The 17550-nt window shown below is 44.1% G+C and overlaps 2 protein-coding genes across 6 annotated transcripts in view; one reads left to right on the forward strand and one right to left on the reverse strand.

Moving 5' to 3' along the window:
• NDST2 (N-deacetylase and N-sulfotransferase 2) overlaps positions 1-2707 on the forward strand; it is a 126132-nt gene extending 123425 nt beyond the window's left edge. Inside the window, exons 14-15 of one of the 2 annotated variants that reach the window (XR_011559155.1) lie at positions 1010-1682; positions 1938-2707. Coding sequence is in view for 1 of the 2 variants with exons in the window: in XM_070752103.1 (XP_070608204.1) it covers positions 1010-1135 (126 nt within the window). In the remaining variant the exon portion in view is untranslated. Of the gene's footprint in view, positions 1-1009 lie in introns of both variants that reach the window. The other variant, XM_070752103.1, reaches the window with a different exon arrangement.
• A 7466-nt stretch (positions 2708-10173) lies between these two features.
• Positions 10174-17550, reverse strand: part of ZSWIM8 (zinc finger SWIM-type containing 8) — a 113940-nt gene continuing 106563 nt past the window's right edge. For all 4 annotated transcript variants that reach the window (XM_070752099.1, XM_070752098.1, XM_070752097.1 and 1 more), the window contains one exon: positions 10174-11905. In XM_070752099.1, the coding sequence (XP_070608200.1) occupies positions 11702-11905 (204 nt within the window). In that variant the 3' untranslated portion in view covers positions 10174-11701. The remainder of the gene's footprint in view (positions 11906-17550) is intronic.

Below are 17550 nucleotides of genomic sequence, written 5' to 3' on the forward strand. Positions count from 1 at the left end.
ATGGGTCTTCTGTCAGGATTAAGCATATCTGGAGGTAATATCTCAATGCAGAAGGAGGACATACATAGAGTCATTCTGAGGCTATTAAGCATGCAGCAACCTAATTAGGTGATATTTAAATAAGTAAGAGCTCTCTGTTCTCTGATCTCTGACCCTGCTCTGTGTGAAGTGTGCTCTGAAGTTGCTGTATTGCTGTATTGATCTGTTGGTTCCTGTGAGTTATTGTAACTGAGATAGTTGTAGTGAGATACTAGTGTGGTGTATGTATAGTAGAATACAGTTAGTAGTGTAAATAAGAAGTAAATATATTTTTCCAAGACTTCCTACTGCTGCTGTGTTTCACTGAAGACTTCCAACTCCATATCTATTGGTCTGTGGCTGGCTGTTTGAGTTGTTTAGCTGCTTGGGCTGGTTTGCTGCTTGGGCTGGCTAGCTTCCAAACGTGCAGCTCTGATATGAAAGCATGCAGCCCTCCCCCGGTGGGTTGACCTCTAGGGAAGCACTGCATGCCATGATTGCCATATCAGAATGAAGCGACAGAGAAAGTTTTCTCGATGAGGCGACCTCAAATGAATCAAGATCTCTCCTATTTATTGTGTTTTCACAGTTCTGACATGTGGTACAGAATAACCAATTCGCGAACGCCACATACATTAAGCCATCCTCCAGCAACTATTCACTTTTGCACTTTATAAGGCAAGCTTCTCTTGTGGCTTCCCTTTAGATAATTAACGGAAGCTACATTCTTTGCCTTTTCCCTGGAATGTGTGTTTACTGGTGATTAGCAAAGGAATGTGTAAGGCATATATTTCCTTATCATGATTCTGCAGGATGCTTGCTCAGCCTGGACTTTGCTGCCTGCCTTTCCATAGAGGAAGAATTAAGGTTTTATTCAGCACACAATTTAGGCTTAAAACATCACTCTCCAGCAATATTTTATTCCCAAATTTCAGTGCTTAAAAACCTATGATTACAACACTGATATCTTATCTTTTTGGGACCTCTGCAGTCCCGCATGTTCCTTGCAGATTTCTACCACGAGTACAACGTCGAATTATCCAAGTTGCTGAATACGCTCAGGCAGCCTCTGCCCACGTGGCTCCGGGAGGAGCTGCAGAATTCGAGCTGGAGCTGAAGCCCAGATTCTCCACAAGCGAGACTGCCAAATGAACTCAAGCGGGAGCCCTCGGGAAGGACACGTGTGTGCAAGACGCACGCACACACACACGCACACCACTGCCAACTTTCTTTGAATCACCCGGAGAGGAAGGAGGAAGCGTGCCACCCGTGGGTGGCCCATGCACCTGCAACGGTTTTACGGTTTGATGCAGCTGAGAGACACTTTCAGACCATAATTGCACAAGACGCTGTGCGGTAGTTGCCCACTGTTCCCAAATTCGACATTAACTAACATAGGAATGTGTGTAGCCTGTAATCCCCAGATGCAAAGGAAGCTGGACGCAGCAGCGCCTCCAAGGAGCAGAAGCATGCAAATGTGCAGGCTACTGTGACATTTCTCGTTAATGTCCGAAATGCTCAGGAAACTAGCAAGTTGAATGTCGTGACTATTTGTGACAAGCTCTGTTACGTATAGGGTGGTGTTTTCCAAAGTTCTTAGTCATAGACATCCAGTGGCATTTCCTTAACTCCATTTTAGTTGTTTCATTGCTACTAACCCAGGGGTCAGGGAAGCAAAATACAGTAGTACCTCTAGATACGAGCTGCTCTACATGTGAGCGTTTCAAGATAGGAGCCACGAGGGGAGGGACATTTCTGTTCTAGTTCCGAGCTCAAATTCGGGATACGAGCCGAGCGTCCACTAGGTGGCGCAAGAATCCTTGCTTTTGGTTATCTCGGAGGGGAAAAACAACTTGTTCCAGATACGAGTTGCCTCGAGATACAAGCTCCCTTATGGAACGAATGATGCTCGTATCTAGGGGTACTACTGGAGATGGTGTCACTAGAATGGTAACAGACATTCTCAGATAGAAAGTGGTTTGTGATGAGGAAAAGATGGGGAGAATCTTCAGCCGCTGCAAGAAACGTTTTGTCTTCATCTGGGATGAAACGTTTGTCCTCTGCATGGATTTTTCTTCTGCATTTTAGTTGTGAGTCGTCTCCTTTCATTCCTTTCTGAGCACAGCAAGGAGGTTAGGATTGAGGGGGAGCAGAATTGGTACAAAACTTCTCATTTTGGCTCAAGTGAGTCCCTAGTTTCCTTGTAGGCTCTATTCCTGTTTTATCGTCTGCCTTGCTACCACTCTCTTGCGGAGTACAAAGCAGATTCCTGCCCCTCTCTCAAACATGCCTTACATACAGTGGCCCAGCAACTCCCGAGAAAACCATTGCCGAGCTCCCTAGGAATACGCAGACTCAGACAGGGAGACACCTTGGGGCATCATCTTTCACCCGGTGCCTTCATTGAGCCAGGGAAGAAAGTGATTTCAACCAAGCTTTCGCATTGAGCCTTAGTTGTTGTGCATTTTTAATTGTAAATTTACCATTGTCTGTAAATATATACTATGGACTTTATAATATCTCATTCAGTGTGTCCCCAAGCAGCAGGAAATGTTGTGTAACCAAAAATGTAATCCACCAACCTAAAACCCTGTGGCTGAAAGAAAAGGAGAAAGAAAGAAAGAAAGAAAGAAAGAAAGAAAGAAAGAAAGAAAGAAAGAAAGAAAGAAAGAGAGGAAAGAAAGGAAGACAGAAAGACAGACAGGAAGGAAGGAAGGAAGGAAGAACGAAAGAAAGAAAGAAAGAAAGAAAGAAAGAAAGAAAGAAAGAAAGAAAGAAAGAAGTGCTGTTCTTCCTGCACTGGATTCATGTATATTGTCATTCACATTGAATGATACAAATAAATTCTTGGCTCTTGCAGCTGAGCACAATGTCTAAAAATTAGACATAGCATTTGGATCAATAAATGAACTGCTTTATTTCTTGTTAGATGTAGCTTTTCAAAGTTGTGCTAACCTTTTTCCTGACCAAAATAGATCTGATTATACAGGCAGCAATGGAGAGCTCTCTACACTGGATTATAAGAACCTGCCTTAGTTATTAAAACGAGACTAGAAAACAGTATAATGCTTAAGACTAGATAATCTCAAAAGAAAAATCTGATAAACAAGGTACACTGTATTTTCTGGAGGGGAAACATGAGGCTAATTGGAAATGCCAGACATGTTTAAGACTTTTAAGCCTGATTGGAAGCTGCTAAGAGATTCAAAGCTTAAGGACCTACTGTGATGCCCATGTGAATTCCAAGAGAAGAAACTTCTAAAGAAGGAGTGAAGTGGAAGGTCAAGGACACATTACAAGAGGAAAAGTAACACATAGTATTCAGCTCAAGTCCATGAACATTACAGGAGAAAACGTGGGTGTAACACCAATTGCAAAAGAGGCCAAGTCTACATTGTGTTCAGCACTTGAGTGTCAGATTTTGAAGCACTTCAAAATCCGAAACACTTAAACCACGTAGGCCTTTTCCTGGGATTGGGCTACAGCTACAGAAGGCAGCTGGGTATTTCTGGGAATGGAGATGGCTGATGCCCTTTTGCCATTCACTCCAAGGCACTGCACAGCTATTTGCAAAAGAATCAAAGACATTTCCAGAATGGCTAGTTTAAACGTTAATTGGAATGTCCTAGTCAAATATCAAAGGTAAGGTAAGGTTGATGACGAATCACACAAAGATAAATGGTTTCTATTTAATATTGTAAAAATAACAGGAGCTACAAACTACTGTTTGTAGCCTGGGCTAAACAGTTCCCCATATTTGCAGCAGCAAATCAAACAAATGTAGATTTCAGAGCTGGAAGAGGCCGAGCCCATCTAATTTCTAGGTTCTACCACTGTGCTGCTTTTAGGAAGGTTTCTCCACGACACAACCAGAACTGACTTGGAACACCTGGCTTGCATTTTCAGTGACTTGGATTGCTCCTTTCTTCTATATACACGACTTCAAATGCCTGGAGAAAGGGCTGGGCATTCTTCCAATGTCCACATTCGATCCTTCACAGAAAAAGCAGCTGCATTCAGACACAAATCCTAGTTCTGAGAAGAGGATTTTTGCAATGGGGTTTAAACTGCTTGAATAGTCAGTTACAGGGAAGCTGTTTATGATCTTCGGGACACAGGTGGATGACAAATAGAAAGCTTACCTGTGGGAGCCTGGTGGTCAGGTAGAACAATATAACCACAGCTTTGCTCTGGACTTGACATCTATGCAGTCAGGGACTTTATTATCAATGTGGTTAGTTTGGATGAAAGACATTTGGCCGATGGAGAAGTGTGTTCCTTGGAAAATTGACAGAGCCAACAGGCAGCGTAAAAAAAAAAAAAAGCAAATACCACTTACTATCTATACTGCTCAAAAGGATAAAGGGAACACTTAAACAACAGAATATAACTCCCAAGTCAAACAAACTTCTGTGAAATCAAACTGTCCACTTAGGAAGCAACACTGATTGACAATCAATTTCATTTTGTTGTCAGCACATTTGTACAGAACAAAGTATTCAATGAGAATACAGTGATACCTCATCTTACAAACACCTCGTCATACAAACTTTTCGAGATACAAACTCGGGGTTTAAGATTTTTTTGCCTCTTCTTACAAACTATTTTCACCTTACAAACCCACCGCCGCTGCTGGGATGCCCTGCCTCCGGACTTCCGTTGCCATTGAAGCACCCATTTTTGCGCTGCTGGGATTCCCCTGAGGCTCCCCTCCATGGGAAACCCCACCTCCAGACTTCCGTGTTTTTGTGATGCTGCAGGGGAATCCCAGCAGTGCAAAAACGAGTGCTTCGCTAGCAACAGTAGTCCAGAGGTGGTGTTTCCCGGCAAGGGAAACCTCAGTGAAATCGCAGCATCGCAAAAACACAGAGGTCCAGAGGTGGGGTTTCGAGGCAAAAGGGGTGAATTTTGGGCTTGCACGCATTAATTGCTTTTCCATTGATTCCTATGGGAAACATTGTTTCGTCTTACAAACCTTTCACCTTATGAACCTCGTCCCGGAACCAATTAAGCTTGTAAGACAAGGTATCACTGTATTTCATTCATTCAGATCTAGGATGTTATTTGAGAGTTCCGGTTTTTTGAGCAGTGTATTTAGACGATAGCCTGAGAAATCTTATTTTCCCCATATAGGACAAGACAAACAGTTTCAAGGCTTTAATGGAAAGGATTGGACCTACCTATGGAAAAGGATAGGCTTTACCAGAAAGTCAGGCAGCATGTGGCAGAAACTTAATTCGGCACTGAAATTAGATCTGCACAACTTAACAGGATGAGAGAGACATTTGTGTAATGGATAATTTTATGGATTCCTTGGTGCTCCCTGAACTTTTTCATTACCCAACTAGACATAATCAGTGCTAGGGAGTGTACGGTTTGGTCCTTATACAGTAGTTTGCCCTGCCGGTGTTGGTGGGAGTGTGATTTTCTCCTTGGTAGTTCCTTAATTATTGTTTTCTTCTTGATTGTTTGTCTGGTGTTAATTCCTGCTTATCTGGGTGATGGCTGCTGGAAAAGATGGTCAGTTCATTTGCTTCTTTAATATCGGCTTTATCTTACTCTATGTAAACCCCACACTCGCTAGCACTGATTAACCGCCTAGCCAGCAAACAACCAAGCTCTGAGAGCAGCGAGGACTCCTTAGTTCAACTGACACGTATGCTTTTCCACGGATATCATTTCTATACAAAGTTAGATAAGAAAGATCCATTCATAAGGACCAACTGCCTACTTGGCCAAGATGCTGAAATCACCACTATTATGATTGCCTCTTTTCGGAAACATTTCAGAAGGCAAACTTGCTTGAAAAGCTTTGAATAAAGTTTTATTAAAACTTCTAAGAGGCTACCTGAGGGCTTTGGGAGGAACATAAACAAATTGCAAATGCCTGCATAGATCGATTAAAGGTTGAGTGCAATAAAATTGTGATTCCCTTATTTTTTTTCCTCTAATTTGCTTAACTTGACAGGTACATGGAATTCTTTCCCCATCCCTTCTAACGTCAGCACAGACTTTATGTTTGAGAAAAGCGCCAATTTGATACCGAGGGAGTCCCCCAATGAAGTACAGTTCCAATAAAGTTCCATAGGCCAAAATCATTGCTGCCCTTGTCAACCACTCTGATAGATGCTTGCATAGATCTATTAATCATGGGCACAATAAAATTAGGAACCAAATACTGGAACATAAATACAGTAGCCAAATATATTAAAGAATCAAACAAAACTTTGCCTTCAAGAATCATTAGACGTACAGTGTTCCCTCGATTTTCGCGGGGATGCGTTCCGAGACCGCCCGCGAAATTCGAATTTCCGCGAAGTAGAGATGCGGAAGTAAATACACTATTTTTGCCTATGAACAGTATCCCAAGCCTTCCCTTAACACTTTAAACCCCTAAATTGCAATTTCCCATTCCCTTAGCAACCATTTAGATTATTACCATGTTTATTTATTAAAGTTTATTATAAAAATGTTTTTTAAAGGCAGACGAAAGTTTGGCAATGACATATGACATCATCGGGCAGGAAAAACCGTGGTATAGGGGGAAACACCGCAAAGTATTTTTTAATTAATATTTTTGAAAAACCGTGGTATAGACGTTTCGCGAAGTTCGAACCCGCGAAAATCGAGGGAACACTGTACTACAATATTGCAACTGTAAAATAATTCTTTAATTATTATACCATTAAGGAAACATGGTAGAACTTTTTAACATAGTCTTTTGGACAGATATAAAGGTGGTCATTATGGAGAATGATAATATCTGGGTGTTGGGTTCCTTATCTAATTGGTTTTATATATTTTAAGCCTGAAAAAAAATGGAAGGCAGTGATTCTATCGCTGATTGTATTCTGTCCCTGTTTATCTTCAGCAATCGTGGTATACAAATACTAAAATTTAAGACAACAAAAAGGGCAACCATGATCTGCCTATTGTCCTATAAGCTTCTTCAGCCTAATACATTTTATGTCAAATGTACATAAGGAATTGTCAACTGTAATTGGGTTGATTTAGAGGATATTCTATCTGAATAGAGTGGTTAAAGCTGGATATTCCACTACAGCTCCTGGTTAGAAAAAAGTACAGCAGTGCCTCTATCTACAAACGCCTCTACAGTAATACCTCATCTTACGAACTTAATTGGTTCCAGGACGAGGTTCGTAAGGTGAAAAGTTCGTAAGATGAAACAATGTTTCCCATAGGAATCAATGGAAAAGCCAATAATGCGTGCAAGCCGATTAGGAAAATCCAAACCATTAAGGCTTTTTTTTAAAAAAGCTGCCGGCAGACGAAGCTGAGGCGAACGGAGTGGGGGGAGGGAAACCCATGGAGATCCAGAGGGGAGAATGAGGCAGGAAAGAGTGGAGAAAAACGGAGGAAACCCATGGAGATCCAGAGGGGAGAATGAGGCAGGAAAGAGTGGAGAAAAACGGAGGAAACCCATGGAGATCCAGAGGGGAGAATGGGGCAGGAAAGAGTGGAGAAAAATGGAGGAAACCCATGGAGATCCAGAGGGGAGAATGGGGAAGGAAAGAGTGCAGAAAAACGGAGGAAACCCATGGAGATCCAGAGGGGAGAATGGGGCAGGAAAGAGTGCAGAAAAACGGAGGAAATCCATGGAGATCCAGAGGGGAGAATGGGGCAGGAAAGAGTGCAGAAAAACGGAGGAAACCCATGGAGATCCAGAGGGGAGAATGGGGAAGGAAAGAGTGCAGAAAAATGGAGGAAACCCACGGAGATCCAGAGGGGAGAATGGGGCAGGACAGGGTGGGAAAAAACTGGGAGGAACTCAAGTCTGGAGGTGGGGCATCCCAGCGGCCGGTGGCAGGTTCGTAAGGTGAAAAAAGTTCGTAAGAAGAGGCAAAAAAATTCCGAACCCTGGGTTCGTATCTTGAAAAGTTCGTATGACGAGGGGTTCGTATCATGAGGTACCACTGTACTTACGAAATTTTCTAGATAAGAACCGGGTGTTCAAGATTTCCCCCCCCCCCCTCTTCTCAAGAACCATTTTCTACTTACAAGCCTTAGCCTCCGAAACTGAAACTGGAAAAGGCAAGGAGAAGCCTATGTGGGGCCTCTAGGAATCACCTGGGAGGAAACAGGGCTGGAAAAGGCGGGGAGAAACGTCTGTGGGGCCTCTCTAGGAATCTTCTGGGAGGAAACAGGGCGGAAAAGGCGGAGAGAAGCCTTCATGGAGCCTCTCTAGGAATGTCCTGGGAGGAAACGGCCTTCACCCTCCCTGTGGTTCCTCCAATCACACACATTATTTGCTTTTACATTGATTCCTATGGGAAAAATTGCTTCTTCTTACAAACTTTTCTACTTAAGAACCTGGTCACGGGAAAAATTAAGTTCGTAAGTAGAGGTACCACTGTATTGGTCCTAGCCAAGGTCTATGATACTTTAAGCTCTCTGGTTTATCTCTACTTCAAGTTCGTATTTGATCTCATTTCCAAAAAAAAAAAAGAATTAAAAGCACAATGGACAAATACTTCTGTTAATGCACAAACTCTTTAAAAGAATAAGGTATGTTGCTATATGCAAAACTACATACTGGAAAAAATCCTAGTGACAGCAATATTTTAAGCCCCTTGTGGCTGAAGATAGTTCCTTAGTGCACCATCCTGATAAGTAGCCAGTAGGCAAATTGCAATCAAGGAACTAATGCTTCTGTCATTAAACATCAGTCAGACCAAAATGAGCTCTAAGCACCTCAGCCACTTACTAAAAGTGTTTGAGAGAAGACCTTGGTGTTAGCAAAGTGATGTAAAGTGATTACCTGGTAACCAGTGGTAGATAATAGAGTGATTCAAAATCTTCAAATACTTGCCTATGCTTTTTCCTAGCTCAAATACAGCACAATCCAAAATGCAGAAAAATTAGTTTGAGTTCTACAGTACAGTGTTCCCTCGATTTTCGCGGGGGATGCATTCCAAGACCGCCCGCGAAAGTTGAATTTCCGCGAAGTAGAGATGCGGAAGTAAATACAGTACACTATTTTTGGCTATGAATAGTATCACAAGCCATTCCTTAACACTTTAAACCCCTAAATTGCAATTTCCCATTCCTTTAGCAACCATTTAGATTATTACTCACCATGTTTCTTTATTAAAGTTTATTTTAAAAAATATTTATTAAAGGTGGACGAAAGTTTGGTGATGACATATGACGTCATCGGGCGGGGAAAAACATGGTATAGGCAGGGGAAAAAACCGCAAAGTATTTTTTAATTAATATTTTTGAAAAACCATGGTATAGACTTTTCGCGAAGTTCGAACCCGCGAAAATCGAGGGAACACTGTATAACCCTTTCACCTTGCCAGGGATAATACACATCTCAGCTTTAAAGATTTATTTGGCTAAATGGGTTTATTCAAAGCCCTTTGTCAGGCTGGCAAGGTATTTAAATGTCCTTAAATTTCAAACAGCAATAACATTAGAATAGCCACATTCTCCCAATGGCAATCGCTTCACAGTGCTTTACAGCCCTACGTGATTTACAGAGTCAGCATATTTGCCCCCAGCAATCTGGGTCCCCATTTTACCAACCTTGGAAGGATGGAAGGCAGATTCAACCTTGAGCTAGTGGGATGCAAAACAGCTAGCAGTCAGCATAATTAGCTTACAATACTGCACCACCATGGCCTATAGCTGGTTTTCTAACATTGTGTGTTTTGGGGAAATACATCATGACACAAACTGACTTTGGAATTGTTAATGCTGCCTGCTTTTGCAAATGCGTATTGGCTCCAGGCTAACAGAAGCCTCAGAGTAGATTGTGCACTCATGTGTTTGTTCGTGGATCCCATCTTCACAGCATTTACGCCAGGTCTTAACTTGTACTTTCAAAGATGTTCCCACCCCACCTGCCAGCAAGTACATTGTTCTAAAAGGGTGTTTCACAACCTCAGCAACTTTGAAATCTGAGAACTTCAAACTCCTAGTATGCTGGCTGGGGGAATTTTGGAGTCTTTTTGTAGGCTGACATTAAACAATACAATGACTGGATTAAAGAACCGAGACCAGGCACTGTTGCTTCGATAGAACAGTCACGTTTAAAGTAAGTCAACAACGGCTGACTACGTCATGATGAAAAGAAATCAGGATGCCCAACCATTTGGCAGCGAGATGACAGCTGAGGAAGAAACCAACAAGTTTTAGGATGCAAAGTTTATTTCCCCTTTTTAGTTAGTGAAAAACAGTATGAAACACTAGCATCATGTAATATAAAGAATGCTGAGAATTAATCAGAGGAAGTCCAACATTACTAGCACACAACTTTGTTTCAGATTGAGGGCTAAAAAGTGGCTGAGGCCGAGACACGTTAAATTTCATTTAACTTTATTTAAATGTAAATTTAGACTATTTAATTAAATAGTTAATATGATTAGTCCTCGTATATTTAATCATCGACTAGTTCACATCAGGTAACACACAACTATAGGAAATTTAAGGTTAACAAAATCCACGTGAGCTGGATGAAGTAAATAAATTTTGCCTTCTCCCAAGCTGTGCTGAACCAGGGAAAGTGGTCGGCAAAGACTGAAGTCAGGCAAAATTTGGTGTTCACAAAATGCATAACCAAGTTTACTGGATTAACTACCACCGGATGAAGTTGTGGGCGTTTAATAATACATGTGTGTCTAGCAAAAGCCATTAACCATGAAAGCTGAACGGGACTTCCAGCTTATATGCCTGAATATCAGTTGCTTGTGAACTAGCAGCAGATGAAAGTCTTCCTTATCTTTAAAACCAAGTTTCCTTATTACTTTGTGGCAAGAGGTTGTATGGTTCGAAGGTCGTTGGGACAAGACCAGGTTTCGGTACTTTTTTCAGTCCTTTGCAAAAATAGGTTAGACCTTCCTACTCTAAGGCACTCTTAGTTCTTTGTTTTATGATGTCAGGCATGATGAACAGAAATATGGAGAAGAGTCGGTCTACGAAAATGAGGGTTTTAATCGGGAAACTGAAACAAGGAGTAAGAAACTGATTACAGGAGGGCTAACATCTCATCCAGAGGAACGTGACTGTACAATTCGGAGCCACTTGGGGGGAGAATTTCCTATGCCGTCTTATGAGGAGGCCCTTAGATCACCGTCTAAGAGCAAAGACATCGTACCGGCCAGTTCCGCGCTTGCCGAGGCTTCCGCTGGTGCGTCTGCCCATCCAAACAGGTAGGCTGTACTGGATGAGCGACCCGCTAGGGCAGGAAGGAGGAAGGAACCCGGATGAGCAGAAACAAACTCTGCCTCTTTCTCCTGGCCCGGTAAAACAGCTGAAATTTTAAGAACCATATAGAAAGTAGTATACATATTTATAAATGCCAAAATAAATATTATAAAGAAAACAGGCTTGAGCCTACCCCTAACGTGCATGCATACACACCCAGTAAGAGAGAGAGAAAGGCAGAAATGATGTTCATTTATAAAGACAGGAAAAAAAGACTAAAACTGTTGACCAATGATCAGCCAGCTCCCCCTCTCTCTCACCCACGCACTCACACACACTCGCACACGCGCACACAGTATCCTTGCCTTCACTTGCTGGGGAGGAGGAGAGGAAGGGAAGTAGAACACAGCCACAGCGACGAGGAATGTCATGGTAGAAATACATTGTATCAGTGGTTTCCAATAGCTAAAATTAAAAAGATCCCGTAAGGAAGGAGGGTGCAAGGTGGGAGCCATCAGGGTGAAAAGGTGGTCATCTCCAGGGAGACCCGCTGCCACAGGTCCTTAGTCTGCTTGCTGCGTTTCAGGTTCTGTAGGATGTCGTTGAACTGCATCATGCCCATCGGAGTCAGGCAGAAGGCGCTCCGGGCGCTGCGGATGGCGTTCACAAAGTCGTCGTAGTCCGCTGGAGTGAGGTGGATCAGACGGTGGTGAATGTACTTGGGGAAAACCAAGACAAAGCAGGGGATGAAATACAGTTTCCGATGGGGAAAAAAATCAATTTTATAATCCAGTGATGGTGAATTTATGGCACGCAGAGCCCATCTCTCCAGGCACACCAGCCGTTGCCCATTGCTCTTTTTATTTATTTTATTTATTTATTTTATTCATTGGATTTGTATGCCGCCCCTCTCCGCAGACTCGGGGCGGCTAACAACAGCAATAAAACAGTATATAACAAAATCCAATACTAAAAACAGTTAAAAACCCATTACAGTAGTACCTCTAGATACGAGCCGCTCTACATGCGAGTATTTGAAGATACGAGCTAGGAGGTGTTCTGTCTGGGTTTTCCCAGACCTCCACACCCACTGAAAAACAGCCAGACACTCTGGTAAAATCCAAAAGTAATTTATAGCAGGAAAAAATAAGCACAAAGGAAAACCTGTCTTCACAGCAGACAGGTTACAATACTTTACAACAGGGTCCTGATGTCCAGTCAATTCCAAAAGCTTCTTGCTGGCACCCCCCCCCCAAGGTTTCAAGAGTCCAAGGCACAAACCAGGATTGTAGCCACCAAAGTTCACAAACAGGTCTCACGAATCTCCAAGATAAAACTCCACAAGCCAGGAAGGGTGGGGCCGCCTTTTATCCTTTCCCAAGCACCACACCCAAACCCAGCTGCGACCCCTAATGCTGGAAATATCTGGCCAATTGCGTTCTTCTCTCGTTAGCTCTCCTCTGTCGCATATCTATGAAGTCACTAGCATCTTCCCCCAGGGAATCCAGGCTGCTTGCTGGGGAGAGCTCCCCCTGGTGGAACTCTGGCTGTCCTTCATCTTCAGCCTGGGATTCAGCTTCTTCATCAGTCTGCCCCTCCTGGTCCTCAGCCTCTGAGCCGGACACCGACAGCAAATCAGCCATTCCCGGAGGGGTCCCAGGCTGAACCACAACAGGAGGGGAGAGACATTTCTGTTCTACTCCCGAGCTGAAATTCGGGATACGAGCCGAGCGTCCACTAGGTGGCGCAAGAATCCTTGCTTTTGGTTAGAATCCTTGCTTTTGGTTATCTCGGAGGGGGGGAAAGTTATTTGTTCCAGAATACGAGTTGCCTCGAGATACAAGCTCCCTTTTGGAACCAATTATGCTCGTATCTAGGGGTACTACTGTATATAAAAACCAATCATACATACAGACATACCATGCATAAAATTGTAAAGGCCTAGGGGGGAAAGAGTGTCTCAGTTCCCCCATGCCTGGTGGCAGAGGTGGGTTTTAAGCAGCTTCCGAAAGGCAAGGAGGGTGGGGGCAATTCTAATCTCTGGGGGGAGTTGGTTCCAGAGGGCCGGGGCTGCCACAGAGAAGGCTCTTCCTGTGGGTCCCGCCAAGCGACATTGTTTGGTTGACGGGACCCGGAGAAGATCCACTGGGTTCTGGCTTGCGCATGTGCACTGGCTGGCTGGTCTTTGCGTATGCGGGAGCACCAGAAACTGGAAGAGCAGCTCCCTGGTGCACCAGAAAGCTGAGTTTTGACTAGCTGGTCTCCACGTATGCATGCGTGGCAGAAACTGGAAGACCAGGTGACCAGTGTGCATGCCAAAAACCGGAAGCTCGGGTTCCCGGTGTGCACATGCGCACAGGGGAGTTGCTCTTCTGGTTTCTGATGTTATTTATTTATTTTATTTATTCAATTTTTATGCCACCCTTCTCCTTAGACTCAGGGCGGCTTACAACATGTTAGCAATAGCACCTTTTAACAGAGCCAGCATATTGCCCCCACAATCCAGGTCCTCATTTTTATTTTATTATTTTATTTTATTTTATTTTATTTTTTCATTCATTCATTCATTCATTCATTTATTTATTGGATTTGTATGCTGCCCCTCTCCACAGACTCGGGGCGGCTAACAACAGTAACAGCATAATCCAATACTAAAAACAGTTAAAACCCATTATATAAAAACCAATCATACATACAGACATACCATGCATAAAATTTTAAAGGCCTAGGGGGAAAATGTATCTCAATTCCCCCATGTCTGGCGGCAGAGGTGGGTTTTAAGCAGCTTACGAAAGGCAAGGAGGCGGGGGCAATTCTAATCTCTGGGGGGAGTTGGTTCCAGAGGGCCGGGGCCGCCACAGAGGAGGCTCTTCCCCTGGGTCTTGCCAAACGACATTGTTTGGTTGACGGGACCCGGAGAAGACCCACTCTGTGGGACCTAACTGGTCGCTGGGATTTTACCCACCTCGGAAGGATGGAAGGCTGAGTCAACCTTGAGCCGGTGATGAGATTTGAACCGCTGACCTACAGATCTACAGTCAGCTTCAGTGGCCTGCAGTACAGCACTCTACCTGCTGCGCCACCCCGGCTCTGATGTTCCTGGGTGTGCGTGCCAGGAAGCTGCTCTTCCGATTTCCGGGCCCGTTCTCATTTCCGCACTCAATGCCAAAAAGGTTTGGCAACCCTGTTATAATCTATGATCAGGGTGGGCGACCATGGCCTTTCTGCAGCTGTCTTAGAAAGTCTAAGATTTAAAGTCCACAGGTCATAAAGGGGTCATAGTTGCCCAGCCAAACCTAGATGGATTTATTCCTGTAGTAAACTTATCTACCCTCTTGTTGTCAGTTCACTGGTCCACTTTCTCCTTACATAACATTTCTCTCACCCTTCTCCAAAATGCTCAAGGTGATCCAGTCCCTCCCAACTGTATTGTTTGTCTCATAATTACCTTGGGTAAAAGAAGAAATAGAGCAAACATTTTGCTTTGGAACATGGGATTCCCACAGATATGGGCTATGCAGTAGCCCCCCATCACTCAGGGGTTTATCCGGTTCACGCCCAGCTCTATGAAGCGTGGAAAACTGTTTGGGACATTCGGGTGACCAGCACAGAGGAATATCCCCATCTTCGGCCTGCCCGATATCGACGAGGGTTCGTGCATAATGGAATCATGGTAAGACGCTGAGCCCTGTTAACTACCGCACAAATCCCAGCGGCCGATAAGGTCCCACAGAGTTGGCCTTCTCCGGGTCCCGTCGACTAAACAATGTCGTTTGGTGGGCCCCAGGGGAAGAGCCTTCTCTGTGGCGGCCCCGGCCCTCTAGAATCAACTTCCCCCGGAGATTAGAATGGCCCCCACCCTCCTTGTCTTTCGCAAGTTACTTAAGACCCACCTATATCGCCAGGCATGGGGGAACTAAGACATCTCCCCCAGGCTTATTATATTTCATGTTTGATGTGTATGTGTATGTGCTGTATGGTTTTTAATTGTTGAGGTTTTTATATATTTTATTATTAGATTTGTTCCATTGTTATACTGTTTTTATTACTGTTGTGAGCCGCCCCGAGTCTTCGGAGAGGGGTGGCATACAAATCTAATAAATTGAATTGAATTGAATTGAATTGAATAAATCTCAAACTATCACAGCTCTGCATCCCCTGAGATCCCATTTAAATTCTCAGAAAAGGGGTTATAGGCAGTGAAGGGCTACCAAAATCTTTACTACCACACTGTGGGCGTGGCTTATGCATTTTGTTTCAACATCTTTCAGTGCAAATTGGGTGCTCTGGGGTGGACCTCCATTTTTGCTACCCCACTGCGTTCCCCCTGGCTCTGGACAGTAGCCCACCCCTGGTTACAGGCAGAGCAGGAGAGGGAAAAATAAAAACTGCCGTCCTTTTATTTTAATTTATTTATTTTAATGTATTGCACAGGTTAGCCAGGGATCGCTGAGATGGGCGGCTGCTTCTGTGAAAGGAATTTTTACAGGCGGTGTTATCTTTACCCACGGGACGCCTGAATGCCGGTACTACGTTGTTTATTCCCTCGCGGGAATCAAGCCGCCAACCTCAGTTGTGCACAGGCCCAGCGTGTTACCACTTGAGCCACCATAGCCCCTTGCTTGCCTTTTAAAGACAAGATCGATAGCACTTAGACAAGACCGATAGCACTTAGACTTACGCACTGTTCTTCAGTGGTTCTCCTCCTACCTCTCCGATCGGTCGCAGTCGGTGTTAGTGGGGGATCAGAGGTCGACCTCTAGGTCTCTCCTTTGTGGGGTACCTCAGGGGTCGGTCCTCTTCCCCCTGCTATTTAATATCTACATGAAACCGCTGGGCGAGATCATCCAAGGGCATGGGGTGAGGTATCATCAATATGCTGATGATACCCAGTTATACATCTCCACCCCATGTCCAGTCAACGAAGCAGTGGAAGTGATGTGCCGGTGCCTGGAGGCTGTTGGGACTCAAATTCAACCCAGACAAGACGGAGTGGCTGTGGGTCCTGCCTCCCAAAGACAATTCCATCTGTCCGTCCATTACCCTGGGGGGGAAATCATTGACCCCCTCAGAGAAAGTTCGCAACTTGGGCGTCCTCCTCGATCCACAGCTCACATTAGAGAAACATGTTTCAGCTGTGGCGAGGGGGGCGTTCGCCCAGGTTCGCCTGGTGCACCAGTTGCGACCCTATTTGGGCCGGGAGTCACTGCTCACCGTCACTCATGCCCTCATCACCTCGAGGTTCGACTACTGTAACACTCTCTACATGGGGCTACCTTTGAAAAGTGTTCGGAAACTTCAGATCGTGCAGAATGCAGCTGCGAGAGCAATCATGGGCTTCCCAGATATGCCCATGTTACTCCAACACTCCGCAGTCTGCATAGGTTGCTGATCAGTTTCCGGTCACAATTCAAAGTGTTGGTTATGACCTATAAAGCCCTTCATGGCACCGGACCAGATTACCTCAGGGACCACCTTCTACTGCACGAATCCCAGCGACCAGTTAGGTCCCACAGAGTGGATCTTCTCCGGGTCCCGTCTACCAAACAATGTCGTTTGGCGGGACCCAGGGGAAGAGCCTTCTCTGTGGCGGCCCCGACCCTCTGGAACCAACTCCCCCCAGAGATTAGAATTGCCCCCACCCTCCTTGCCTTTCGTAAGCTGCTTAAAACCCACCTCTGCCGCCAGGCATGGGGGAACTAAGATACACTTTCCCCCTAGGCCTTTACAATTTTATGCATGGTATGTCTGTATGTATGTTTGGTTTTTATATAATGGGTTTTTAACTGTTTTTTAGTATTGGATTTTGTTGTATTGTTTTACTGCTGTTGTTAGCCGCCCCGAGTCTGCGGAGAGGGGCGGCATACAAATCCAATAAATAATAATAATAATAATAATAATAATAATAATAATAATAATACTGTAATAATAATAATAATAATAATAATAATAATAATAATAATAATAATAATAATAATAATAGATACCGCTTTGAGGGGAAGTAGAAGGGAAGGCAAGGGAGAGGTCTTCCAGGGAATCAATGGATAATCTATACTAGTGTTTCCCAACCTTGGCAACTTGAAGATATTTGGACTTCAACTCCCAGAATTCCCCAGCCAGCAAATGCTGGCTGGGGAATTCTGGGAGTTGAAGTCCAAATATCTTCAAGTTGCCACGGTTGGGAAATACTGACCTATACTGTCTGACCAAGTCCCCTTTTCTGGTAGTCCTTCAGAGGAACAGGAAGTTTGGAAAACAGACATGAATAAACTGATTCTTTAATAATCTTAAAACTGATCTGACTACGTTTCACAGCAACCACATTCCTCCGTTCTCCCCAAAGAGAGCACATTTAAGTTCACA

Source organism: Erythrolamprus reginae, chromosome 5 (assembly GCF_031021105.1).
Source record: "Erythrolamprus reginae isolate rEryReg1 chromosome 5, rEryReg1.hap1, whole genome shotgun sequence".
Lineage (NCBI taxonomy): Eukaryota > Metazoa > Chordata > Lepidosauria > Squamata > Dipsadidae > Erythrolamprus > Erythrolamprus reginae.